The sequence below is a fragment of the Phaethon aethereus genome (genome assembly GCF_964289735.1).
Source record: "Phaethon aethereus genome assembly, chromosome: 1".
NCBI lineage: Eukaryota > Metazoa > Chordata > Aves > Phaethontiformes > Phaethontidae > Phaethon > Phaethon aethereus.
In genome coordinates this window covers 152,234,610-152,262,588 of record NC_138575.1, presented here as the reverse complement: position 1 = coordinate 152,262,588, position 27,979 = coordinate 152,234,610, and the positions used below count along the sequence as shown (strand labels likewise).

The following is a 27,979-nucleotide window of genomic DNA, read 5'->3' as shown; positions in this document are numbered from 1 at the left end:
TAATGTCTTCATATGATGTCCTGGCTAAATAACTGTTGCACTTTTTCTGCTACGTGTATTTTCTATTGTAAATATTTTTTAATTATACAGTATATAGTTCTGAGTGGAAAGAATGGGATCTGAGTGTATCTTTTGGTAAACACTCCATGATCTAATCCAACATGTTAGATAATAACAGAAAAGAGCTCCTCCTGTGGGATGCTCCTGCTCCTAGAAACAACTTAAAGAATTGTGCAGCGGCATTTTATTCCCAATTCTTGCTTTTCTTCTGATAAAATGCCTCTTACTATTCTTCGTAGAATATCCTGCTTCGCGTTGTTTTGCCTGTGGCTACCAAGTTTTTTAATTATCTTCAGTGTTGGACAGCTCTGGACTCGAATCAACATAATTGAAGGCTTCCTTGTTTGTGAAAGTTGAGCTCAAAGTTAGACTGTGTCGTGGATTTACAGGTGCAAGTTCGTTTAATACAATATTATCACTTTTTACAAGAGTTGCTTTGTCCATGTGTTCTCTACTGTACCTGGCAACAACAGCATCAAGGAAGTCCAGCTTTGGTGGCAAAGTCCCACTCTCAAATAAGTATTTGGCTAAGTAGGAGACTATAATGTTAGTAAAGAAGGAGGTAAGCATAGCGAGTGTTTTAAATGGGAATCGCTGGATATAGATATTATTTTCATCTGGATAGCAACCAGGATAGTAGATCAAGGGCTGAAGGTAGAGGTACGGTTCTCCTCCAGTTATTCTGAGAACAAGGCCAAATAAATATCCTGCAATGGCACCGTAGGTGTTGGTTCCTTTAATAAATAACACACAGAGGAGTTGGGGGAATATGATGATATAAACAAGGTCAGAGCTGAGGTACCACAGGCCATACACTGATGACGCTAGCAGTGCCATTGCTGTTGCTGATGCTCCAAACAGAAAAACAGTGATCCTCATGACCCACACGATTTCCCTGTCTGAAGCCTGCAAAAAAAGGGCAGTGTTAGGTGGTGGTTTTTTCATGGCAATATATGTATGCCTACATTTATGAACATAGCCTATATAAGATACTACATTGTAAAAGAAAATTTTGCGTGACATATTGAATAATATTTACAAACTAATATCTCTATCTCCACCTCCACCTCCATCTCAAGCACAGAGAAAAATCCTCAAGACTTATGGCTGCCATTCCCAAAGTTCTTAATCTTTGAGCAGAAGGAAAAGTTTGATAATGTGTCAAACAAAAAAACAACAGCAGAGTGTTAGAAATAACTTTTAAATATAAGCACAATATGAATTAACCAGAAAAAAACTGCCAGTGTCAGAATTCATTCTTCTTCATTTCCTAAGAAAACCTTTGATTCACTAGCCCATTCTGCTGTCAAATAATTTTCTGATAAAGCAATAATTCCAAAAGATGTCTCATTTTGTTAAGGATTTAAGTAAAACTTATGGTTGCAGCAATAATTATGAGCTAGTTAAGGTCTCACCTGAAATTTTCATTAAAAGTAAAAACAAAAATGTAATCTCACATTTTGCCGAAAGGAAAGCTGGTAGATGTTCCGAGCAAACATAGAACTTGCTGATAAAATTGAAGAGTCAGCTGATGACATCACAGCAGCAGATACAGCGCCGAGGCCAAAGAATGAGATATAGACTGGGCAAAGGTACTGGAGCACGATTGGTAAAATCATATCTGCTTCTTTTTTAGTCATGGGGTCAGGGACACCATATTCAGTCTCGTTCCAGGCTGCAATATGGACACCGGTGTGTTGTTAGTAACATTAGTAGTCATTAGCTACAGCATCTCTTGACTTCCTGTGTAGTCAGCTATTCATATTGACATATTTTCATTTGCATTCAATGACTAAACTTTACCAGGGCAGGACTGATGTCATTTCAGAGAGGCAGTGTCTTACTGGTTTCTGTTAGGCAGTTTTAATTCTACTTAGCTTTTCCTTATCTCTAAGCTAAGTCTGACCACAACCTGTGGTTCTCCAGTAGGATGTTTAATATTAAACCTTTGCATTGCTCATAAATGTCTTTTTCCTCAATAAAACAAGTCTGGGATCCATGTTTGTTTGTAACGTGTTTATCTGCTCTTTTAGATTACAGACTCAGAGCTCAAAGACATGTGTTAAACATTTCTAACAGAACATTTCTAACGATTTAGCTAGATGGTCACTGTGATGCAGATCACTCTCACTATGACAAAGAACTTGACAAGGATGTTTTGGTCAAGATAAGAAATTCCTAGTAATTGACTACAATACATACACAGTTATTTTGAAGTTATTACTGTTAGGACCAAATAAAAGTACCAGAATCTAACTCAAACATTAAATGGAAGTATTACACCTGTAGCTACCTAGCATGTGCAAAATGAGTTATAATCAGCCACAGGGGTAGGAGCAAATTCCCCTGGGAGAAACATTTCTATAATATTACTTGTCAGTGTAGTCTGTTGAAGAAGTCATGAGTTAATTAATGATGTCACCTGGCTAGACTATATCTAACATAAGCTCTGTAGGGTTTTCACACACTTTCTGTACTATTCATTTCACATTTATTGTACTATTAATTTTTAATCATTTACCTGTAGATGCTCCAATTGCACCAATGAGTACTGCAGGAAGAGCCATCACAAGACAGCCAAAAGCAGCCAGAAATGAAAGAACTTGGGCATATGTGGCAGAAGATGAGGAAAGTACTCGCTGGAAATACGCTTGCCATGGGATTCCTCCTAGGGTCTGCAAACACAATGAGCAGCATCTCGTCACTGGGGGCTAACTCTGGGGTTTTTTGCAGTCGCCATATAGAGAGCACGTGGAAGCTTCACTTGAATGCTGAAAGCATGTCGCTGCTTTTTCATGTATTTATTGATCAGTCAGTCAGTAATAGCTTTAACTTTCATTCTCACAAGTAATGTCAAAACTTTGTATGTTGACTTAAATCCCATTCTCTTAGACAAGTTATTCCTGCAGACTCCTCTATCAACAACACTTTGCATTTACATAGTTTCCATAATCCCCAAGTATTGTGAGCTGTATAAATACTTGAGAAAGCCTTATAAAAGGTTATAAAATAGTATTGTCATATTTCATACCTGAAGAATTTGGCCTCCAATACCCTCCCCCCACCAAAATTAGATTAGATAGGGTTTGAAAGCAAGATTTTTACCTCCCTTATGAATGCATGTGGCCATCTAAGCAATTCAACATGTTCTGTATACATTGGACTCATAGATCTGAAAAATTATTCTTCCACTGTCTTAAGCAAAGAGAAATTAAAGACAAAGCAGTAAAAGAATGTTTTGTTTTATGGTGGCAGACTTCTCTTTTTTGGGGGGGTATATAACAGTGAAGATCCTGATTAGATTTAAAATTATGTCTGCAAAATATGACACACAAAATTATTATCAAAGGTTGAAAACCCAAGTGCTAACAATTCTGTCTCGGGAGCAGGATTGGAATGGTCTCCACTAAGTAAATAAATGCCTATTGCTAAATAGCATGGGAAGAAAGCAAAGAAAATTGCTCACTAAACGTGCACAGCCCAGTTCTACACACTAAATGAGGCATGAGGCATTTGGACCAAAAAGTGTTTCTACAGGTGTTTCATATACGTTTCATGTACACACAGGGACCAAATGAATGTTTCACAGATTACTCTGATTTTGACTTACTATTTATGACTGTTTCCCTTTGCAGACTTAATAATGTTCCTTTAACGAAGTTTTCCAAGCCTATGTAAATTTCTTCAGCAATAATGAAACAAGACGAAAATAAAATGTGTCACAATTTGGCAACATCAGAGCTTTCCTTTGGTTATCAGCAGGAATGAAACCTTCAGGCTTACCAGACAGAATACAGCTGCTTGAGCTAATGTCATACTTTGGTTCTCTGAAAATGTCTAAAACAATTAAGCTAGATAAAACAATATATTTTAAGAGCCCGATTATCAGAAAACTCTGAAGATTTTTGGTTGAGAGTATTAAAAAAAAAAAAAAAAAAAGAAGAAGAAGAAAGGAAACCCAAAGTAGAACATGATAATAAAAACAGTGTAGAGTTGCTCAGGGACACTGAGACTGGAAAATGTTAGCACGTATTGCTAGATCATCTAATGGAAAGCGCTTAAAAACCACCGATCCCATGTGTAATACATAGGTATTAAATAACGAAAGCCCTCAATTCATTCTGGCATGTGTGCATGTATGAATTCATCCATCCATCTCTGCAAAGCTTTTTCTACATCACCTATACCTAAGGCATATTTAATCATTTGTATAACATATTTATTGCCTTCTGCAATATATAAATTCGTTTGCCAACAATGACATCAGTTAAGTATTAGCTGCACACTTTTAATTAATTTTAGCATAAGTCAACTCTTTCAGCCTGATGATATTTAAATTGCATTCCTGGCAATGCTGACTTTGACAGCTGTGCTACAATATTCTACTGATATTTCACTGAAATCATTCAAATGTGCAGAAATACAGAGCAGGAGTCAAGAGGGTAAAAGTTTTCAGTTTGCTGGAAGCTCTTAACTAGACTCTCTATTATTTTCAGCTGTCACAGTAACACAGTGTGAGTGCTTAAATGCTTCATTCTTTCATACAAGCCACCACTTACCAGTAAAAGGAAATTGTCCAGCCATGTGTAAATGTCAAGTGAGTTGATAGATCCGAGCCAAGGTGCTTGGTGCACCTGGTGCACAGCTGTGAGCCCGATGTCCGTCACTGCAGGATGGGACATCGCAAAGGGTACACTGATCCACTGTAATCAAAGAGAAATACTATGTTCAGGTCTAAATCTGTGAAATTTTAATATTAACATTGATCTGTTTTTTTTCTTCTTGCATGCTACAGATCAAATGCCAAATTGCTGAGTTGACTTGCAGAAAAGTCAGGTTATGTGCCTGTCCGAAATCCAGAGAGCCCTGGTAATGGATAGCTTACCTCTGTCCTGGAGAGTGTGAGTATGAGCAGAGAATTAATCAGTGTAAATCACAAAATCATCAGGAAAGACACATTTATATATCTTCATTTTATTTTCCCTAAACTCCACACGTATTCTTTACACCCTTTCCTAGACCATACTGTGGAGAAATGTCTACATATAAACTTGAACACAATAGCATCAGGATTTGCCAGTATATAGGCATGAGACATCACAAACACACCTGAAGGTTTGGGAATTTGTTTTTAATTCAACACAAAATTATATTCTGACAAGAGAGGGGTGCTGTTGGTGAACTGCCATCTCGTGCTCCAGAACACCCAGTGTTACAGCACTTTTCTGTCTTGAAGGTGATTTCAGTCTGGGCTCTTGACGATTTCCAGTCTCTCTGTTTTTGATCTAGGCCAAAAAATCAATTGAGAAACCCTTCCCAGAGACAGTTTCTGCCAGAAGGCTTCTTTCCTTCTCCAACTGACTTTTTGAGCATCTATTTGCCAACTCATTTTGTGATGGTGTAACTCACTAACTTTCTCTGAGGAGAACCTCAGCAGCTCCTACTGAGATGAAAACCAGGCTTTGTGCTATATGGAATAGACCATCACAAGCACGACACCCGTAAGGAACCAATGATATGCAAAACCATACAGATAATCACAATCTAACTGATCACATTTAAGTGTATGGGCTAACAGGAGCAAGGAGGGGACATCAAACATCTTCCTCTACTTTGTTGCACAGTTATTGCATGAATGTGTGTGTGAAGAGTATTTTGCGGCACTGCCTGTTACTGAGGCTGTTTATCACATATCAGAGCATTCTGTTCTCAGTTACATGTTAAACTTTGCCAGTTTAACCACTTGGGCAGAAAGATTCCCTTCTCACTGTCTGCTTGGGCTTTTCTGGGAAAGATCACCAAAATGTTTCAACTGTCTCCAAGATATTTGAGCGAAAAATAAACATATAGCAAAATTAATGGATGTTATTACTCTTCTTGTTGAGAAATTCACAGGGAACAGGGATGTCAAATGGATTTTTTTATGTTTGTTTGTGAATCTCAAATCTCAAACGTGTCCAAGTGATGAGCTTCTGAAGAGCTGTAGTTTGCCCATACTCAGCTGAGATTTTCAGAAGGGTAAATTTCTAAAGATCCATCTTCAGCCTGCATGCCACAGCCCATGATTTAATAGGTGCTGTACTGCAAAAGTATTATGAGCTTTTGTAATCCATTCCAGTTCCTGACTAATCTAGCTCATTGTGGTCTTGAGGACTCCCTCTACATTAGTAAATAAAACGCTTTCTCTGACCCTGAATTTCGCTGACATGTTGTGATTTACATCTATACATCTAGACTCCTTTGCCTGCCAAGAAGGACGGCCCTGAACTGTTCCTGGGAATTGTCTGGGAAAATACTAGTTGATGTGGGCCAAAACAGTGCCAGGACTGTGTTAACAATTAAGCACTACAGATGATGCTGTTTTCACCTTGGCACTGTTTAACTTGCTTAATATAGACATAGACCAAACTTCTTCACTGAGCCCTTTCTGATGGGAGTAGAAAATTCACTGTTTTGAATGGAGGGCAAATAAAGCCAAGACTCGTGGAAGTGAAACAGAAATTGGGACTTTATGTTGGGACTTGAAGCTTAGGGGTAGAAGTAGCAGGTAGCTAGAAGGACCTGGAACTCATGTGGTTGGAAACCAGAAAAAAAAGACTTCTGCATGGTGGCAAAGGTTTAGAATGGGGAATTAATAATACAGATGAGATGAAGAGTCAGTAAATAGTGGGGATATGGTGCAGGATCAGGGAAAGACTCACCGGTTGAGATAAAGACAAAGAGCTGAGAATTGCAGATATGGGTACAGGAGACTGAGGAGAGAAGGAGAGACACTGCATGGGATTGTAAGGCAAAAACCAGGGAAGTACATGGAGTGGCTGATGTAGAGGTTATGGAAGCCTAAGGAAGAAGCTGTGGCTGAAATTAGGAGCCAGGGTAGGGAACAGAAGTAATTACAAACAGCATCTCCTCTTGGCTAAGGAGCAAGCGAGGAACAGGCATTAGAAGAATGAACAGTAAAGCTCTGTGCCAGTGGGAACACAAACTGCTCCAGATCCTGGAGGAGAAGCTGGGATACCCGAGCCTGTGACATCTTCTGTTGTGATATCTACTGTGAAAGTGTCCCATCTCATCTAAAACCACTTCACCTAGAGCACGAGCATATTTAGATGCTATCTGAGGCTTCCAGCCCCACTGATGACTCTTGATGTTATGAATATGGTTTCTTCTACATGATGTTATTGCTGTTTATTTCAAATGGGAAATTACGTAAAAAGCCCAATCTGAATTGAAAGAACACTGTTAAGCTATGGATGCAATCATTTAGAAGACTGCTATACAAGCTTCATTTGCTTTCCCCCTGCATCAGGTTCATGCTGCCTTCAATACAGAATCACATGTCATTATTCCCATGGGATTAGGGTCTTTAGCAGTGCGTGAGTTCTTCTCATTGGAAAAGTATTTCTGTATTTTGATTTATCTACAATTTTGGGAATTTTTGTAATGAACACCGTCTGTAGAAGCTGAATAGTTCACAAATATTAACATGCATGTTAGGGAAGGAGACAGTATTTTCTCCACGGTGCAGGTGAAAAACAAATGTATGAAAGAAGGTCTGGAATAACTTCTCATTTGAGGTGGCCAGCTGGAACCTGGATTTGCTTTTTCAGGGTATTTAGCACCATTCCCATGAAGTCAGTTACCACAGGGAATGCTTAGCACTTCTGCAAATAAGGCCATAGGCATCACAGTAGAGTGACACAGAATGAGGACACACACAGGGTTGGTTAGTGACCACCTGTGTGAGCACTGGCTGAAGCAATTTCCCTGGAGCTGCACAAGAACTGCGGTGAAAGCAGTGAAACAACTCTGGGTCCCCAAGGTGCCATTCAGTTCCTTCCCCTTGAGCCACCCCATTTATTTCAGCCTGTCCCAGTTGTCTGCACACCTGTGACCATCTATTACCGCCACTGGCAAACAAAGACAGCAGCTTCTTTGGTTGCACCCCTGTGATCTGAGCCCTGATGCATTGACATTTTTCAGAGTAGGGCTTAAAGAACAACAGTAACTAAAAGAAAAGTCCACCCACTAGCATATCATTTCTAGATGATGAGGGGATATTCATACCACCATACTCAAACAGCCAGGTCATCGGGTGAGACTTTCTATACTATGGTCTCCAAGGACAGTGGAGGGAAATGAGGGAAAAACCAAGAAGGCCATTTAAAGCAGGAGGTTAACTAAGTTGCGTGAGTAGGTGACAGCTACAGGAAGGAGAAGCAGGAGAGTATCAGCTCTGCAGGTCCAGTGCCAGCATTTATGGACTGCTTTACCGACTGCTTCCTACCTCTGATGCCTCATTCCAGTGCCTGTGCCACAGTCCTATGGACAGACAGGGAAGGACTCGGCTCCAGTCCTGTTCCGAATTAGATATTTACTCAGCAGGCAAATTGCAAGAATGTTTGCACTATCAGACTGGCTGGAATAAAGCCAAAGAATTGGGCCTCTCGGTCACCGTTATTGTCAAAGCACGGGCTGTACGTTGATGTAAATGCAGACTTTTTAAAGTTAGGCCTCTGTGAGTGGGAATGTTCCTTCTCCACAGTGAAGGAACCAGTGAAGGCAGAGTTCCAAAACTGAAGATGGGCAATAGGTCTCAGCAATCATCATAATGCTCAAGGCAAAATCCTCAGCAAAGAAAGGAAAAAAAGCCAAACTTACCAGTCCCAGGAAGATGCAGAAGAGCTGAACTACATCGGTGTAGGCCACAGAATAAAGCCCACCCACAAGCGTGTACATAGTTGCAATCAGGGCAGAAATAATGACTGAAATATTGACATTAATGTCAATGATCACACTTATAGTGGCACCTAAGGGGAAAAACAAAGCACTGTGTGTTAGCGTATGTCACAGTATGTCTGATGAGAAGGCTCCTCTTTGTTAAGTTCCATATACAGGTGTTGGTATGACACTTAGCAACACTAAAGATATTCCTCCCCTTTATCTTCTGCACACCCCTTCTGCATCTTTGAAGGGAGTGGGAGAAGGAAGGCTCCTGTTGGTCTAAGTTTAGCATCAGTCTTTTTACAGGTTCTTAGGAAATGAAGGAGTGAAGGGTCCCAACAGCCTTTTGTTACATTGTTCAAGCTCTGTAAGAACTACACTCTCTTCTTCTGCCTGGGGAAAAGCAGCCATGCACAGACAGCTGAAGCTTCCCTTCAAGAATCCATCCTCTATTGTTGACCTAGAAACCAAGAACTTTTCCAAACACCATCGAGCAGATTTCATTTGTAGAAAACAAACCACAATGTTGAGCTGACCAGTCAGAAAACAGCTCATAAAATCAAAGAGTTGCTGACATTAAAAGGCACCTCTAGAGATTGTCTAGTCCAAGTCCCTACTCAAGCAGTGTCAGCTGGAGCAGGTGGCTCAGGACCATGTCCAGTCAGGTCATATCTGCAAGGATGGAGACTCCGCAACTTCTCTGGGCAACCTGTGCCAGTGTTTGACCTCTCCCACTGTAAAATTTTTTTTTTCTTCTTAAGTTTAAATGGATTTTCCTGTAGTTCTGTTTGTGCCCATTGCCTCTTGCTGGGTCACTGGGCAGCACAGATATGAGCCTGGTTCCATCTTCTTCATCCTGTTTCCCCCACTGCCAAATCAGGTTTTATGCAGATGGGTAAAATCCCCCTGAGCCTTCTCTTCTCCAGGTTCAACAGTCCCAGCTCTCTCAGCCTCTCTTTATATGCCAAATACCCCAGTCCCTTTAATAATCTTTGTGGCTTTTCACTGGACTCTCTCCAGTATGTCCATGTCTCTTGTATTGGGGAGCACTGGATCCGGCACTCCAAATGTGTCTCACCAGTGCTGAGTAAAGGGGAAGGATCCCCTCTGTCAACCTGCTGGCAATGGTCCTTCTAATGCAGCCCAGGATGCCATTGGCTTTCTTTACCACAAGGGCACATTGCTGGATCATAGTCAACTTCATTGCCTTCCAATATGCCCAGATCCTTTTCTGCAAACCTGCTTTCCAGCTTGTTAGCCTCCAGCCTGTACTGGGACATCAGGTTGTACCTCCTCAGGAGCAGGACTTAGCATTTCCCTTTGTTGAACTCTATGAGGATCCTGTTGGCCCATTTATGCAGCTTGATGAGGTAGATCATCTAGTCTATCAGCAACTTCTCACAGTTTATATTTTCTGCAAACTAGCTGAAGGTGCGCTTGGTCCCATCAGCCAGGTCATTAATGAAGATGTTACATAATACAGGACTCAGTATTGACCTCTGGGGTGCACAACTGGTGACTGGCCACCCAGTGGCTTCCACGCTGCTGGTCACAGCCCTCTGAGACCAGAAGTTCAGACAGTTTTCAATTCTCCTCACTGTCCATTTACCCAGTCTGTACTCCATCTGTTTGTCTATGAGGATATTACAGGAGACAGTGTAGAAAACCCTTTTTGAAATTCACAACATGCCCTGCTCTCCCTTTGTGAACCAAGTCAGTCAGCTCATCCTGGAAGATGTCAGGCTGGTCAGGAATTACTTCCTCTCCACAAATCCATGCTGACCAGTCCCCTTGTTGACCTTCTTTGTTTGGAAGTAGTTTCCAGGAGTATTTGTTCCATCACCTTCCTAGGGATCAAGGTGAGGCTGACCAACCTTTAGTTCCTGATATCCTTCTTCTTGCCCTTCTTGAAGATGGGAATGACATTTGTTTTCTTCCAGTCTTCATTAACATCCCTGATCACCACAGTCTTCAGAAGATTACTGAGAGTGTCCTTGCAATGCTATCAGCCAGCTCCCACAGCACTCGCAGGATGCATCCCATGAGGTCCCATGAAATTGTGCCTGTCAGTCTATTTAAATGTTTCCTCACCTGATCCTACTTCAGCAAACCTTCCTTGCCCTGGACTTTCCTATGGTTCTCAGGGTCCTGGGACTTCTGAAGTTTGGTCTTACCAGCAAAGAGTGAAGCAGAGAAGGCACTGGGTGCCTCAGCCATTTCCACATCCTTTGCCACCAGGTTCCCCATTCCATTCAACAGCAGTCCATATTTTCCCTAGATTATGTACTCGTAGGAGCCTTTCTTGCTGCCCTTCAGGGCCAGATTCAAATCCAGGTGGACTTCGGCTTTTCTAAACCCATCTCTGCATGCTTGGACAGTGTTTCTGTATTCCTTCCAGGCCACCAGTCCCTGCTTCCACCTCTTGAACGCTTCCTTTTTATGTCTGAGTCTAGTCAGGGGCTCCTTTTTGTCCATGCAGGTCTCCTGGCAGCTTTGGTTGTTTTCTTGATTGTCAGTATGGACTGTTCTTGAGCTTGGAGGAAGTGATCCCTGAATATCAGTCAGCTCTCCTGGACTCCTCCCGAGGGCTATCTCCCATGGGATTCCGCCAAGCACATCCCTGGAGAGGCCAAGCTCTACTCTCCTGAAGATAGTTGTTGTGGTCCTGATTTTTGCCTTGTTCCCTCCTCTTAGGACCCTGAACTCCACCATCTCATGAACACTGCAGCCAAGTCTGCCTCTGACCTTCACAACCCTAACTAGTTCTTCCTTGTTTGTAAGTAACAGGTTCAACAGAGCAGCTCCCTGATCATTTGTGTCAGGAAGTTGTCATCAGTGCACTTGAGAAACCTCTTGAATTGCTTGTGCCTTCCTGCGCTGCCCTTCCAGGAGCTATCAGGATGGTGATACATTTCCCTTAGAAGTATTAGCTATTATTTCAAGTGATTGCAGTGTTTTAAAACCATGTTTAAAAACATCCTCTCCTGATTAGGATGATTTAAATGAAACATCTTGCAATAACTTATGGTCCTTGCAGATATTGTAGATGAGTATTCTTGACCACATAGGTGGAAGAGTTCTGGAAGTAGAACAGAACATGACGTGATATATAAAAGCTGTTGGAAGCTGCCAGATGTTTTTTTGTTGTACAGTGAGACTTCAAAGTTCACATGCTTAAGGATTACAAGCTCAGACCTCTTTCACAAGCTGGAAACCCCATCTTTCCCTTCTACAACCCTGCCAAGCAAGGAGTCATGAGGAAGATCAAGTAGTGAAGAATACTGGGATTAAATATTCATCAGTGAGGATAGGTGTGCAAGTTAGGAGGTATAATAACTTAATTATTCACAGAATAGTTAAAATAAAAATCTTCAATGACCTTTATAATCATTGACAGTCTTTAACTGTCAGCTGTTAATATAAACCTACTAAGAAGGTATTCACACCATTTGCTTTGAAGTATCACAGATTAGATTGTCCTCAATCAACAAGAAAGTATATTCCAAATACTCAGAGTGTTCTTCAAGTTATTTAACTCCTTTCACCTCAGCATGTAGTTTGTTCTTAGTCCTTTAAGAGTTTTTTCATGAAATTGTGGTAAACAAGCTCCCCATTGCTTTGCAGTTCATCAGAGCACAGTTGGAGACTACCTTCAGAGTTTATTTTCTGTGTAAAATAGCTTGTGCTAGAAAGCATTACCACATGCATGTGCACTATGAGTATGATTAGCTGGTGGTAACAGTCAACTACTGGTGCTTCAACTCAAGGGCTTTCTCCGTTCTTGAAGGGATTGCTAAATTCAGGCCTGAAGTATAATTAAAAACCCTGGAAACTGATTTTTATTTTCAGGACTGGATGAGTAGTTGGGTGTTTTTCTATTGAGTCATAGTTCCACTAATTCTCTGAATCCTTTCTTGAACCCTAAGTATTTTTTTCATTTTGCCAAGTAGAAAACCTTTTTGAATTTAATAATACTTCAATTTACTGATCAGCATCTGTTTTACTTCTGCGGAAAGTGTGCTATGTGCTATGGAAAGTTCTCTATATGTAGGTCTTCTATATGCAAAAGATTATTTTGTTTAGATGCATTGGCAATAACGTTTCATATCCTTAAGGGAATTTTTGACTGGCTTCTGTGATCTCAGTGGTGTAAAAGAGAAACTGGGTCAAGCTTGACACAAAAGGGACACTTGCAATCATTCATGTCACCTTCACAATTAAAGGAAATTTGTTGCTAAATCTTTTCATGCTCTTTAAAAAGGGACAACTTAAAGGTATTTTAAAATGAATAGATACCTTGCGTGTCTTTGCATTACCAGAATAATTAATTTGGTACCATAACCAGGTTTATTTACTAGTTAGCACGGGTCTGAGAATTGTCACATACTGCATCATTTGGCTAGGACAGTTAGCATTTGAAGCCAGAACTTTAATGCATTTCTGATTTTCTTAATCCTTTCTACCTGTGAAAAATTAATATTTATACTACTTATTCCTTACCTAAGGCAGAGAAGATGGCAGCAGCCCAAAACATTTCTCCCATTAAAGCTGGGATAAACAGTAGCCCTCCCATCCTTTTTCCATAGAGCTGCTGAAAAGGGTCTAGCATTGTCACATAACCTTTGGATCGCATGGGTTTTGCAAAAAAAAGGCCACCTACAAAGAAAAGTAGCATAAGACACCAGCTGCAGTTGAGAAATGCATGGCCATTAAGAGGTAAAACATTGATTGTCAGTTAAGGATACAAAAATATCAGTATTACTGTTTGGTGTTGGTTTGTTGTTCTTTTTTTTTGAGAAATAAATACAGTTAAAATGTCCTTACATCTGTCTACAGAGTTACATAAATACATCTACACCACTAATTTCTATGGTCTGATAATGAAAAATAAGTTTTTCTTATTTTGTCTGGTTCAGTTTACTTAATCTGCCCTTATGGATAGCCAGAGGTTTGTCTAATTTTGGATCAGCCTAAGGGAATGGCTTTTCTACCTAATCCTCTTCAGTCTTAGAGCAGAATCCAGTATGAATTTTCACATGGTCCTAATCTAAAAATAAAACTGTCTGGGATTCCTGGATCATAAATATGAGTTCACACATGTTTTAGTGCACACACAGCAAATCTGATTCTTTCAAGACAGTCCAGATTTGTTATGTATGCTTACATCAACCTGACTACACCTGCAGGGTAGGTCAGATGCCTTCTGGGCTCTGCAGGTGTCAGGCTCCCTCAACATTTGTCATACACTTATTTCACTTACGCATGTTCAGGAATTTTCAAGTATCACAATTCCGCTCTGCCTGGCTGCCATATGGGTTGGGTATATACATAATGTGCAAAGGCATCACCTTTCTAAAGTACAGTCCTCAAATTCTTTCTGGCTGGGGAAAGCAAGGACATATCTCAGGAAAGCTGCAAGAGCCTTTGTACGGAAACCTGTGTAGCTGAGATCTGCACACGACTATAACTAAGACGACTTCTACCGCAGTAAAACTGCTGAAATGCAATGTATAAGGTACAATAAAAAACCCTGGAAAACCAGTCAGTTCCCAATGAAATCTACTATACAGTATTTGGCAACCCTTAATTAAGTTCATCATCACATGATATGTAATGTATTCATTGTATTGTACAGAAGATTTTCCATGTTTCCATGTATTGCCTTGTATCACTTATATGTCATTTCATTAAGTACCCTGAACAGAAGGTACCAGCTTACCAATCACAATTTATTTATACTGCTTATGTTAACACTGTCTTTAGCCAGGTTGTTTGGATCCAGAAACCCTCCAGCATTTTTTTACTATTCTTGGATTTGTCATGGATCCTGTTCCTATTTTACTTGTTACATCATCATTACAAAAGCCAACTAAAAGAAAAAAAAAAAAGAGTCACTGGTATGATAATCTATTAGGACATTCAAGCATCTATAAAAGGAAATAAGGGATATTCTAATCTTTAAAACTAAATTGCCTGAAAAATTAGGAAAAATGGTATGTGGCACAACATTGAACTAACAGGGAGATTATGTCAGTCTTAAATCCTTCCAATCTGAAACAGTAATATTTCTTCCAGCCTTGTATTTATAATTTTGATTTATGTTTTTAAAGAAGGATAAACAACTCCTCCCCTCAAACCTGCATGTACAGAACATGCTTACAAAAATGCTTTCTTCTCCATGCTCTGCAGAGATATATGTGGTCACAAGATACAGACTTATTTTCTCTGCAGTGGCCATTATAACTTCCAGGAAAAAAGGTCTGTCTATCTAAAAACAGCTGACAATGAGGGGAGAGGCTAACTCAACCCCTTCTACTATTATTGATTTGTGTCAATTCTACAGAGGCTAAGAGTCCGGAAGATGCTTGTGACTATGATCCTAATGACTGCTCAGTGACATCGATGATGGATCATGACTCTCATGACCTCATAATGATATCAACTGATCTCCAGGCAGACAACTACTGTTATTGTTTATCTTACAGGAAGTAGAGCTGCTCTCAGGGATGGGAACTACTACTGGAACTGGAGCTGAACCACATGTGCCAGAAAGGGACAACTATGATGGGGAAGGTTTCTACCTGGGAAGAGAGGACAGCCAGGACAGGCCATAGGAAAGCATTTCCAAGGGGAAAAAAACAGTCAGGAGGGAAACCGAGTTGTATACGAAGAAACAAAAGGGGCAAGAAGACCTGGATAAGCAACCAAAGGAAATAAAGGGACAGACTACATGGGAGGACCATGAGAAAAGACTCAAAATAAACTGAGAGGTCAAGTATTATTAGAAAGGCTAATATACCAGTCATATTAATGAAAGATGAAAACAGGATTCTTTTTTGTAACAACATTCTTTTTAAACAGTTGCATCAGCAGTTGCCTTAGGGACATGATCTGTCCACAAACTGAGAGGATGTAGTTGACAACTTTGTGGTGTATTCATCATGGCTCACAAGGCAATACTTTCTTTGCAAGCTGCTCCATGTGGCTGCGACACAGTGAGAGCTATTATTTCTGAGACTATATTTGAGGAATCACAAGCCACAGCATCAAAAAACTATAATGCTGTCTGCATTTTACACTCAGGATTGTGTATTTGCATTTGACATCTGATTTGGAGTTTTGTACCCCATTTAAGAGGATGCTTGGTCCAATTTTAAGGAAATAGACTCATTCTACTACAGACTTCCTGCACAAAATTAGACAAGTTAGACTCTTGGTGAAGAGCTGTAAGGTATAAGCACTTCCCTAATCTGAAAAGATATTTGCCACTCTTGAATTCCAAGATTTATAGGTGCCCTGGTGTTCCAGATCATATAGGCATTTAAGGAAAACCTGAATATATAAAGCTGAGTATATATAATTTAAAAAAAACCCATAACAAAACCTTTCTGATTGTGATTTCCATAGATCACTATGGTTGTAATGATCAAATAGGTCTTGCCAAGGCATTCAGGATTCTTAAGATATCAAATTATTTATAGTGATTTTCTGTTTTTCTTTTTAATAGACAAACCTATCAGCAGAAGGGATCCGGTTTACCTCAGTATCTTTTTATCAGACCCTCATTCTTTCATTTCATGTGATGGACTTGTCATCGGAACTGCTTAAAATGTGAGACTATTAGCTTTAATTCTTTGCTTACCTAAAACCAGACTAAGGGAATATCCAATAGGTGCCTGAGCCCAAGCTAGACCATAGCCTGGGACATACACAGCTTCTGCTGTCCCATTGATGTAACCTCCTCCAACCCATGTGGCTGAAAAAGAAGAGGGGGAAAAGTCTTTAATGTGCACAAAGAAAGAAATCCTCACACATAGTAGAACGAAATTGTCATCACTTATAATATTGCTGGTTTTTATTATATGAACTGTAAAACTGCCAGATATGCCATCCTTCTATAAAAGATAGTCCTAATTCGAAAAACTTGCAACCTAAGCACATGAAAAAAGAAGTTAGATGGACTGAGACAATCATCGAAGTGCCTAAGCCTCTGTATAGTCAGTGGAGATGTGAGGGCTGAGTCCCACACTACTTGTTTACAATGAAGGAATCACATCAACTCATTAACCATTACTGTTTTCTTTGTGTTAGTCCAAATGAAGGGGGAATTTGAAGAAGAACAATAAACATACAGTGATAAAGTCATCCCAGTTGGGAAAACTCAAAACATTTAAATTAGACAAGAGTTTAATGAATGCACTGTTTACTAGGGCCTTCATGAAAAAAATTGCCCTTAAAACCTTGCTAAATTTTAAATTGTGGCTATACGAAGCACAGTGAGTAAACTCTGACTTCCCTAAATGTCATATTTCCATATATAGGGCTGTGGTGGTTTTGTGTTGCTATTTGAGTTCTAAAATTTGACTAATTTATTTTTGTGCTTCCCAAAGACATTCCAAAAGTGAATTGTGCTATCTATAATATTTCTGATTTTATCTCTCTAAAAAGCAGTATTTTTTAATATATGAACCTTAATGAATTGATTCTCTGCCTTGAAGGGAAGTTTCTACACTTGAGAATTTGGGACCTATGGTATGTATGAAAAATCTCCACCACAGAAATGTATTGTGATTACATCCGCAAAAATAATTTGTAACCAATTACTTAATAAAGTTTATCTCTTCCCGTTTGCAGATTCCATGCAAAAAGTTATTGATTTTCTCTAATGTATAATGAGCAAGTTTTATGAATCTGAGTCTGTAGTTTGAACAAGGGCAAACAGATAATTACAAGTTCTAGATTTTTGTAATACTATTTTGATTTGCTTCAGAAACCTTTGCTTTCTCATGTAAGAGTAGTTCAAGCTTTCTGTGTAAAAATTCACAATTGTAAAAAATTTATTTTCCTTCAACATCCTTCAGAATCTTCCCATCATCCACCATCAAACAAGCAAACTTGATTTTGTGTTTAAGACAAACAATTAGAGATAAACACAAATGAAGAATATTTAATTAAAATTCCTAAAGAAATTTCATTAAAATCTAAATGGCCACTCTTTTCGATATTCTCAAATACTACCAGAGGGTATTTTTTTTAACTTGATGCTAAATTACACCATGGCTTTAGAATCAAAGATCTAAATGCAGTCACAGCATTGTCCCCATTTCAGCACTTTGAAACACAAGAATGGATCATTCTGTTGTTGGAAATAGTATAATGGGCTTGTATGAGGGATGTGCATGCAGAGTCTGCAACAAAAGAAGTGACCCAAGGAGCCCTGCTATTGGTAGACTTTTGGGTATCAAAATCCATTGTGCATTACGGAGACAAGACAAGAGGTGAGATGCCCATGTGGGACCACATGGAGAAGATGGGTGAACACTGATCCTTGATGGGGAGAGCAGGGATACAGAGTCTATATAAAAAGTTGTCAGACATTTGGGATTTTATGTCTCTTGACAGTGTGTATTAAGGTAAGTGAGAAGATGATACTTTGGTTACCAGAGTCCTAGAATCATAGAACCATAGAATCACGGAATGGTTTGGGTTGGAAGGAAACTTAAAGACCATCTAGTTCCAATCCCCCTGCCATGGGCAGGGACACCTTCCACTAGATTAGGTTGCTCAAAGCCTCACCCAACCTGGCCTTGAACACTTCCAGGGAGGGGGCATCCACAACTTCTCTGGGCAACAGGTTCCAGTGTCTCACCACCTTCAGAGTAAAGAATTTCTTCCTAATATTTAATCAAAATTACCCTCTTTCTGAAGGTTTAAAATCGTCATGCCTCATTCTATCACTATACTCTCTGATAAAGAGTCCCTCCCCATCTTTCCTGTAGGCCCCCTTTAAGTACTAGAAGGCTTCCATAAGGTCTCCCTGGAGCTTTCTCTCCTCTAGGCTAAACAACTCCAGCTCTCTTAGCCTATCCTCATACAGGGGGTGTTCCAGCACCCTGATTGTCTTCGTGTCCCTCCTCTGGACCCACTCAAGCAGGTCTATGTCATTCTCATACTGGGAGCCCCAGAGCTGGACACAGGACTCCAGGTGAGGTCTCACCAGAGCAGAGGAAAGGGACGGAATCACCTCCCTCAACCTGCTGGCCATGCTTCTTTTGATGCAGCCCAGGATGTGATTGGCTTTCTGGGCTGCAAATGCACATTGCCAGCTCATGCCCACCTTTTCATCCACCAGTACCCCCAAGTTCATCTCCACAGGACTTCTCTCAATCCACTCATGGCCCAGCCTTTATCCATGTCTGAGATTGCCTCGACTGAGGTGCAGGACCTTACACTTGTCCTTGATGAACTTCATAATGTTTGCACAGGCCAACTTCTCTAACCTGTCCAGATCCCTCTGGATGGCATCCCTTCCCTGGTATCAAGCACACCACTCATTTTGGTCTAATCATCTGCAAACTTGCTGTGGGCGTACTCAGTCCCACTGTCCATGTCCTGACAAAAACGTTAAATAATACTGGTCCCAATATAGACCCCTGAGGGACACCACTTGTCACTGATCTCCACACGGACATTGAGCCATCTACCACTGAGTCCATGACTACCTGGGATGTGTGTTGCCTATTGTGTCGCAAGCAGCATAGACTTAGGGAATAGGTTGTAAGCACCTGTACACAATAACAAAGGTAAATATTTAGAAAGGGAATTATATTTGTCTTCTTCCCTGGAAAAAACATGAGCATGAATTCTGCATGAACGATACCCACTTCTAGATGAGGAATAATATCCCATAGCCAAGGACACATGTCCCGCATTGCTGCAGCTGTGGTGCAAGGAGGCTTCAACATCTGACATCGATTTGCCTGGGGCTGCTACTGAGGTGGCAGGTGTTCTCCAAGGGGCACTTCGATGCTGTGCCTAACTCCCTTTTTTCTGGAGGAGGCGAGGTCACTTCACTTCTGTGTGGTATTGCAGGGGCCGTTGCCCTCCCCTGGCTGAAGGGGAACAATGCCCTATGGACTGGTATTGCTGGGTAAGGTGGCATGGAGAATTTAGCACTTATTTTCAATTTGATTTCTTGATTTCTGCGTTGGGGGTTGAAAAACCAGCTGCTGATGAATTTTTGTGTGCACATGACTGTTCTGGAACATCTGCCAAGGACCCCAGAGCTCTAGAAAGGTGCTATATGGCTTTTTCTGAGGGGGTGAACGGGTAATCAGCACGTACATTGACATCAGTAAATACTTTAGAAAATAAATAATGGGATATGATCGGATGGGATTTCAACCTTAGATAATAATTTTCTGATCCTCAGTTTGCTAAGCCACAATTTAAAGTTAGTTTAATACCTTTTTTGGTGAAATTCTTTTTTCTTTTCTAAATCAGACAAAAGGAATATAAAATTTAATAATCTAGGGAAACACTCATGTGGTAATCTATTTTAATCCTCTCTTTGCCTGCCATCTGAAGGACCAAAAAATGCAGCAAATACCAACATCCATTTAAAACATGCATCCTAAAAAATGATCAGACTGTACTGATGGAGTGCAGTTATGCTCCTAGTTCATATGAGGAACACAGAAATAAATACCAGATTTCTTTATATATATTAATATATATGTATCTACATATTTGTCTCATATATGATTATATGATCTCATATGATTAAAATCAGAGGTTTTGGCACTTCCTTGTAAATGATCCCTTGCCTGACCACTCAAATTATTGAATCAATTCATCAAGGTCTGTAAAATGAAAATCCTAACCTAAAGCTTACAAAAAAGAATTCTATAATATTGTTTTTTTCTTGTGGAAGGATATGTAGCTCCATCCAACTAAAATGAAAAAAAATTACATCTATAGATTATTACCTTTTTGATCATGTTTGTAAGCATTCAATTATGTGAGCTCATATATTTTCTTCGGGTTTTAAACTCAATCACTGAAATCAGAATAGACTCAAGTTTTCACAGATACCACTTCTTAAGAATTTCACCCACAAATTAAGGAACACTAGTATTTAATGCAACATTTTAACTGTCATCATGTAAAAACAATACCCAGATTAAAGTCATGTCTATGGTACAATGTTAGCTCATTTTAATATGAGCTGTTGTGATCCATCCACAATTCAAGCTTCTCACTCTTTCTAATTGCTGACACAGCCTTCAACAGGCTTTGTGTTTAGGCGTTTCAGTAGCTGGTTGATACAGCTGTTTCTTCAGGATCATAGTATACAACCAAATATGTCCATAGCCGTTATTCATAGGGAGTGCATTTACTTTAAGGCTTTTCAATGCCATTTAGAAAAACAACTATAATCTCTCAGGAATCTTAAGTCTGTCCCTATGAGTCACGATGTTTACGAATTTTATTTTGAATTTATTGTCTGAGTTCTGTCATCCTCCTCACCAAGTAGCCCTAGAAATTGCTGTCAATATTTAAACCAACACCCACGGAACATGGTGTTGTTTGTCTTGGACAAGAAGGACAAAATTAGGCCTTATCTCATAACCCAAAGTACTTCATGTCCATACTAACAATATCCTTTCTGGAGATCTTTAAAAATTTCTTGTTTTCCTTTTATGGAGTGGGCTTTTTGTTTTTTTTAATTCATATTTAGACAATTAAATCTGTAAAATTTAAAAGTTATGTTGGAATAGCCATATATCTCTGGAGGCATGGTTATGAGGTGCAAAATCTGCATCTATCATTTTTAAAGTAGCAAATATGCCCTTGAATAATGTGACCATTTAGTAAAAATTATGCAGATTTTGGTCAGCTTACTTTCACAATTATTTTGTTATGTCTTTACAAACTAAGCATCCCAATCACCGTCACTGAGACAAAACTCGGACTAACCCCTGATTCAGTAGACTTGTGCCCACACCTAACTGCGTGCCAGGTGTGGTTCCCCAAAACCAAAAGTGTAATTTCCTGCCATCTCAAGCTTTAACTGCCGTATTTATGGAAGGCAAAGGTGAGAAAGTATGTGAACCCTGACAGTATGAAATCCATCAGCATTTTAGCTGTGCAAAGGCTTTAGGATCAGCTTCGTATTGTACCACAGAGATGAAACACTACGCCACCTCTAGAGCTTGCATGAAATGGGATGAGCATGTGTGGGTGTGAATTGTGGTGGTTATAGACATAATATAGGAATATATTTCCTGCAATATAGGAAACCCCAGTTCAAGTCTCATCTCTGCTTCAGCTGTTATGAAAAATATTCCTGTAAAATGGGATTAAGGCGACCAGAATTTGTGTCTTCTTCCACGGGCAAAACTGTTAGTCATAACCACCTGCACACGGGATGTCTTGTTTCGTCTCCACTCCCCTGACCTAATGATTACATATTTGTGGCAGGCACTATCTCTGCAAAATATTCTGGTTTCCGTACTCTTGAAAACATTTCATTCACGGAAAGAAGTCAAACCAGCTCTTGCTATGAGCAGAATCGCATCATATCTGATGCTTCAGTAGCCAATGGATAAGTGATACAGTAAATTACAGCAAAATCTGCCCATATTCAAACGTTATTGACTTTTACAAACATTCTTCACTCGATATCCAAATATTCAATCTTTGAATGAGCAAAATGCCTCTGCAAGGGGATAGGAATTTCTCTTGATTAAAGAACACAGAATTTTGGCCCAAGTTTTTATGTATCTCTTCCTTGTTAGATAATTGTGAAACCAGAACAGGGCAAAAGGGCAAAACATAAATAGAAACTGATAAATCCAATCTGGCAATTGAAAGGGCTTTGCCTGAATAGGATTTAGAATAAATAAAAAAAAAAAATTAATCATGCTTAAAAATTAAATTGCTTAAATAAAAATGGTGGGACAATTCACTCTTCTTATAATGCATTTTTGTTCCAATCCCATATGTTAGCTGAAAGACTTTATATTTTGGGCCATATTGCGAATGTCTTGTTTACCAAGTAAGACACCTGGTTCGACGGGCTTTGGGATTGAGACAGCAGTGCTTTCAAAATCAGTGAAGAACTCTTCCTTCACCCAGGCTTTTCATACTGATACCACTACTCACAGTAAAGTATTATTTTGTCAAACTGCTGCAAAAGAAGCTAAAAGGATCTGCAAAGTAAGTTTGCTGAAATCAGTGGAATTGCAAGTTTATATTTATGCCAATTTTCTTTTAGAAACTCATTCTTAATTGATACTGCACTATACCCCCCATATATTTTTGCATATAAACTTTGTTTTACTCAGTTTAAACAAAAATAACTCAACAATTTGGATGGCTTTAACAACAATAACAGTTATTTTAAAACTGGATTTCTTGTTAATCTTTATCAATTCTATAATTTTGTCCCAAACATATCTGATATAGAGATGAATATGAAAGCAATGAATAAGAAATAGAATATGTTCTTCTTAAAATAGAATTTTAAAGTATTTGTTGATTTTATATAGATGTTGCATTTGGTTGTTCACTAAACAATGTTAGCAGCAATTGGGAAGAAAAGCATATATATTTTCTCCATTTTGCATATTCAACATGCAGATTACACTTCTTCATTCAGATGGAAAACTGACAAGTTATACACTGATTAGGAAAAAAAAAAAAGACGTGATTTTTTACATACCGGTCATTGTAAATCCACCAACTAGCAAGCCAATGTCTCTTCCACCGACTATAATAGCTTCACTGCGATCTCCTTCGCTGCCAGTGTTCTTGGTTTTCCAAGCAGCCCATATCCCAACTGCCAGAATAGCCAGGTAGAATACAACTATGGCCACCAGTCCCTCCGCATGGAAAGCCATGCTGAAGTCCTGACTGCTTCTTTGACCGCTATTTCATTAAGACCTCTGGAGAGAATGCAATAATAGGTCTGTTTTTAACAAACCCAGTAAGGTGCTTTTTAGACTCAGTGCACAAAGAAAACTCAGGTGGTTATTAAAGAGACTATTCTGGTGAATTTATATGAAATGAGTATTTCAGGTGTAATCGAAATTAAGATTACATGCCAATTAAAATGCCTGTGGAGCAACAACCAATTGTAACCTGTGATTACAATGGGAAGCGTATGATGCGGCTGAAAGCTACGCAATTCTCAGAAATCTGTTACCAAGCACAGAATTATTTTAGTGTCGCCAAGTCCCCAGTGTCTGGGCACTCTTCAGTCAAGAAATAGTTTGGTACATGGAAGAGGGTAGAAGATCTTGGCCATGTGGACTATTACAAAAGTCTCTATTTGGTTAGAAGACAAGCCACAAAACTGTTTTAAGTTGTGTAAGAACTATGGATAAGTAATAGCTACAACAGCAAAGCACATCTTTCGAGTCTTTGTGTCCGAACGCTGTCTTTTCCTCTTCCTACCACCTCCCGTATTTAGAAATCTGCGCTCTCTTTTCTGCAACGTTTAACTGTCCAGCACTGAAAGTAGTCATGTAGTCCCGTTCGCAATTTGAGGAGCAAACGGAAAGCTTGGAAGCTGTCGGTCGGCAGAAATTTCAAGGTATACGAACTACAGCGGCGGAAAACCGCCGGCGACACCCAGCAGCGACTGCCCCCTCCCCGGCCCTTCCCGCAGCCCCCTCCCAGCCCTCGCCCCGCCGCTCCGCCATCGCTGTCACACGGCCGCGCCGGCGAGACCCCTCCGCGCTCCCGACGGCTCCGCGGGACCCCCTGCGCGGAGCCCTGCGCGGAGCCAGCCCTACCTCCCGGCCGCTCCGCCCGCCCGGCGGGGGGCTCCGCGCCGCCCTGCGCGACGGCGCACCCGCGCCCACGGCGGGGCTCCCCCCCTCCGCCCCCGCCGCCCCCCGCCGCCGCCCCACCTGAGCTCCGCCGCCGCGCTGTCCCGCAGCCCGCGGGGCACGGCCGCCCATCCCGCGGGGAGGTGTCGGGCCTGAGCCGCGGGGGCTTTGCCCCCGCCCGGGGTTTTTCTCTCTTTGGGGCGGGGAGGGGGGCCCGAAGGCAAGATCGTCTCTTCCCCCGCGGTGCCGGCGGTGCGCGGAGCGCTGAGGCTGCGACGGGGGGCTGGTGGATTAAAAAGAGGAAAATCCCTTTATAAAGGAGGAGGGTTGAGTGGGGTGAGAGGACCGTGTCCGTCAGAGCTGGGGGGAGGAAGGGGGAAAGACGTCAGAGTGCTAGGGGACGTTGGGGGGAAGCAAGGATGACTCAAGGGAGAGTGATTGTCGTGTCATGGCAGGGAAACAGGGTTAGGAAGTAAAACTGGGGTGAGAAAACAAAACGGAAGGGGGGGCGGGGCGGAGGGAAGAAAGGAACAGGATCATGTCAAAGCAACAGGAAAGAAAAAGGAAGGAAAGAAAGAGCTGATCAAGAGAGACATACCAAAAGGAGGGCTGGAGGCAGGGGGGAGAGCTGTGGTAGGGAGAGGGGAGGTGAGCTCTGTGCTCTCCTTGCCCTCCCTGGCACCCTTCCTGCACCACCCTTGGGCCTAATGCTGGGCAAGCACCAAGCCAAGGCATGGCTGCGTGGGTCTGGTCAGGACCATCTTTCCCCACAGCTCCCTTTCAAACCTGGTTGAAGGTGCAGCCGTGTTTCCCAGCTGTAGGGCAGCTTGGGGGTCTCCCTTTTTGCTACGCGTCTTACCTGCAGAGCTATGGTAGTATCAGCTTTCCTGTGAAAGGACTCTTGCTCTCTGCCTCCAAACGATGCTCAGCAATGAGCTTCTAAGTGCAGAGAACAAGGGTGCACGTGCAAAGAGGACCCACACGTGCCCTTGCCCCAGTTTTTACAAAGGGAATATCATGCTGAGCGGTAGCAGTCACTGTCAGCTCTTGAGACACAGGTAACGTGGGCCATTGGCTCATGAAGGATAGAAAAGTAGAAATAAAAAGCCCACAGGATCATGGAACTGAGATTGGTAAAAGAACAAGTTTAAAGCAGAAAGTATAAAATCATCCTAGACTCAAGAGGAAAACACAATGTGGGAAGATGTAAAAACAGAGATGAGAAAGGTGGCGAATCAGCAAAGCTCAGTGCACCACAAGCAATGACCCCAGAGCTGGCACGTTCCTGCCTCTTTGCCAACTGCCTGGCCCGCAGAGCAGCTTCGGCTGCCTGCACGTGGACTGCTGAGTATATCACGCCAAGTAGCATGTTAGCCCCAGCCATCTATTATGTACATTGGGTGCAATAAATTATGATTGCATACTCATAAATGGTATGCATAATACTGCTTTCAAGTCCCTGGGCTCGGTTGAAGAAGCCCAAATAAAGGTGGCCAAAGAATTAAAGGTTGGAGATGTTACTATTTTTGTCAGCCAATCTCATGGGTTGTTGAGTGATGCTGGTGATGCAACGTTTGCTTTGGAAGTCTGCAGTAAAGACCTCCTCCCAGTAAAAGGCAACAGAGCCACATTTGAGACACAGGGGAGCATCAAGGCACCTTCTAAACAGAAATCCTGTCATGAGTAAACACAATATAAATAATAAGTAGAAGTCAGAGACCTTGGCAACAATGTTGAGGGTGTCTCAGTTAGGAATAAATAACCAATTCCAGCAATCAAAATGTGATAGAAAGTGTTAGAATGATAAAACAGATGTTAAATGAAATTCATGGAAAGTTTTAATTACATTTTAGCCTGTATTTCTCCAGCTTAATATAGAGAAAGAACTCATGACAACACAAAATATGGAAAATTCTGTGAAAAAGTATTAGCCAAAATCTGTCTTACGCAAATTAAAAAAATGGTAACCAATGAAGAAAAAAATAAAATAATTTCTTAGATTAAATCTCCACTTCAGTTTTCAATGAAGACTATAACAAATTCCTGTTGTCCTTAGTGGGCCTAATTAACTCTTGTTTATGGCACTGGAGTGCGGTTACAGTATTTTTCATTTATAGAAATTAATTCATTCTAAATTAATTATATTTTAATGACATTCTTTAAAACAAATCCTGAAAATTTATTATTTTTCATTTGTGTAGCCTCTTTTGACAAGTTTTTATCTTTGATACTCAGGAATGGTTTGTAACCTTCTGTCCAATGAATCGACTGCACTGGCCAAGTTTTACCTTACACGTGTATCTACTCCTGTAGTTACTTAACCACAAACAAGTTAAATCATACATTCTCTCACGACATGTTAGTTTAATCTATAGCTTCCTCGAGCTGATATGGCTTTGGGTTTTGAAGCTTCCTTCACCTGGATGTAGCTGGGAAAGACCGAGACAATAATTTTAGTGAGGTGTTGATGAGTTGATTTAATAATTTACTATCCTTTCTTTGCTCATCCACTGTTACTCTTTCAAGTAGTTTTCTGGTTCTTTCTCTTTCTGCCAGCTGCACCCCAACATCATCCATCAACCACAGCCATACACAAAGCTCATTTCTCACAATATCTGATGGTGTGCACAAATGAGTACCAGTAAATGTTATGGCTCTTCGGAAAAGATGCGCTGTGGTGCCAGAGATACTAACTGCCATGGCAAGGCAGATTCGATAGTAGACCTGAGCACATTTCCAAAAAAGAATTACTTCTGCTATGGAAATGCTTAGAACTGAGGTCACCTTTTCCAGGAAAGAGGCAGTGCATTGGCAGTTTGTGGCTTCTAAAACAATTATTCTTAGTCTGAACACAATTTTCTTTTTTTTTAAAGAACCTAGCTTGGAAACACACTGTTCAAAAAAGAAATCTTAAAACTTGGTTTTCATATTTAAGAAAGTTGTCACAGAAGCCTACACTTACTCACCTTGAATCATGTTCAAGTTTTTCTATCCTTGTTGGTGGCTGCCCATCACCATGAGCTGCCTCCGCCCCTGGTAAAAGTCTTGCTCTGAACAGCGACAGTAGTAGAATTGACAACCCCATAGCGAGGCGGTCCCAAGTTGACAGGCAGTGTGGGCCAGCAGCAGGTCCCTTACTGCTCTTTCATTTTAGGTTGTTAGATGAATCAGTATGAAGCACTACAGAGGAACCTGATGAATAATGGTACCTTGGTAAATACAGTTTTGCAAATAACCCTGCGTCCTCACTCCTGCCTGCTTGCAAGCTTCCGAGGGCTCATCCTACGCTGGGCTAACCAGCTCTCAATTTTACCTTCTAGGCTTTACAGAAAACTGATGAAGGGCCAGGTTTTACTTTAATTAACCACAGTCTAAACCTGGAACAATTCAAACTAAGTTACTGCATGCACTTGAGATTTACCCCAGTAAGAGGAACTGGCCTCAAGTCCTCTTTCTTTTTTTGTGGCAATTTTTCAAATAGTAAAATTAATGTTTATTTCAGTGGCAGTCAAATCCTTTGAATATTTTTGTGGAGAGTTTATGCAGAGGCAGGATACCTATAAAGGAGCAGAAGGCTA

General features: G+C 40.7%; 1 protein-coding gene across 1 annotated transcript; it reads right to left on the bottom strand.

Annotated features, from left to right (window-relative positions):
- Positions 1-342: 342 nt before the first annotated feature.
- Positions 343-23,468, bottom strand: SLC5A7 (solute carrier family 5 member 7; the record flags this gene model as incomplete). Its single annotated transcript, XM_081996695.1, has 8 exons — positions 343-966; positions 1,518-1,735; positions 2,582-2,735; positions 4,620-4,763; positions 8,722-8,870; positions 13,285-13,440; positions 16,427-16,540; positions 23,291-23,468. 8 exons carry the CDS (start codon positions 23,466-23,468, stop codon positions 343-345), a joined length of 1,737 nt encoding a protein of 578 aa, XP_081852821.1.
- Positions 23,469-27,979: the final 4,511 nt, after the last annotated feature.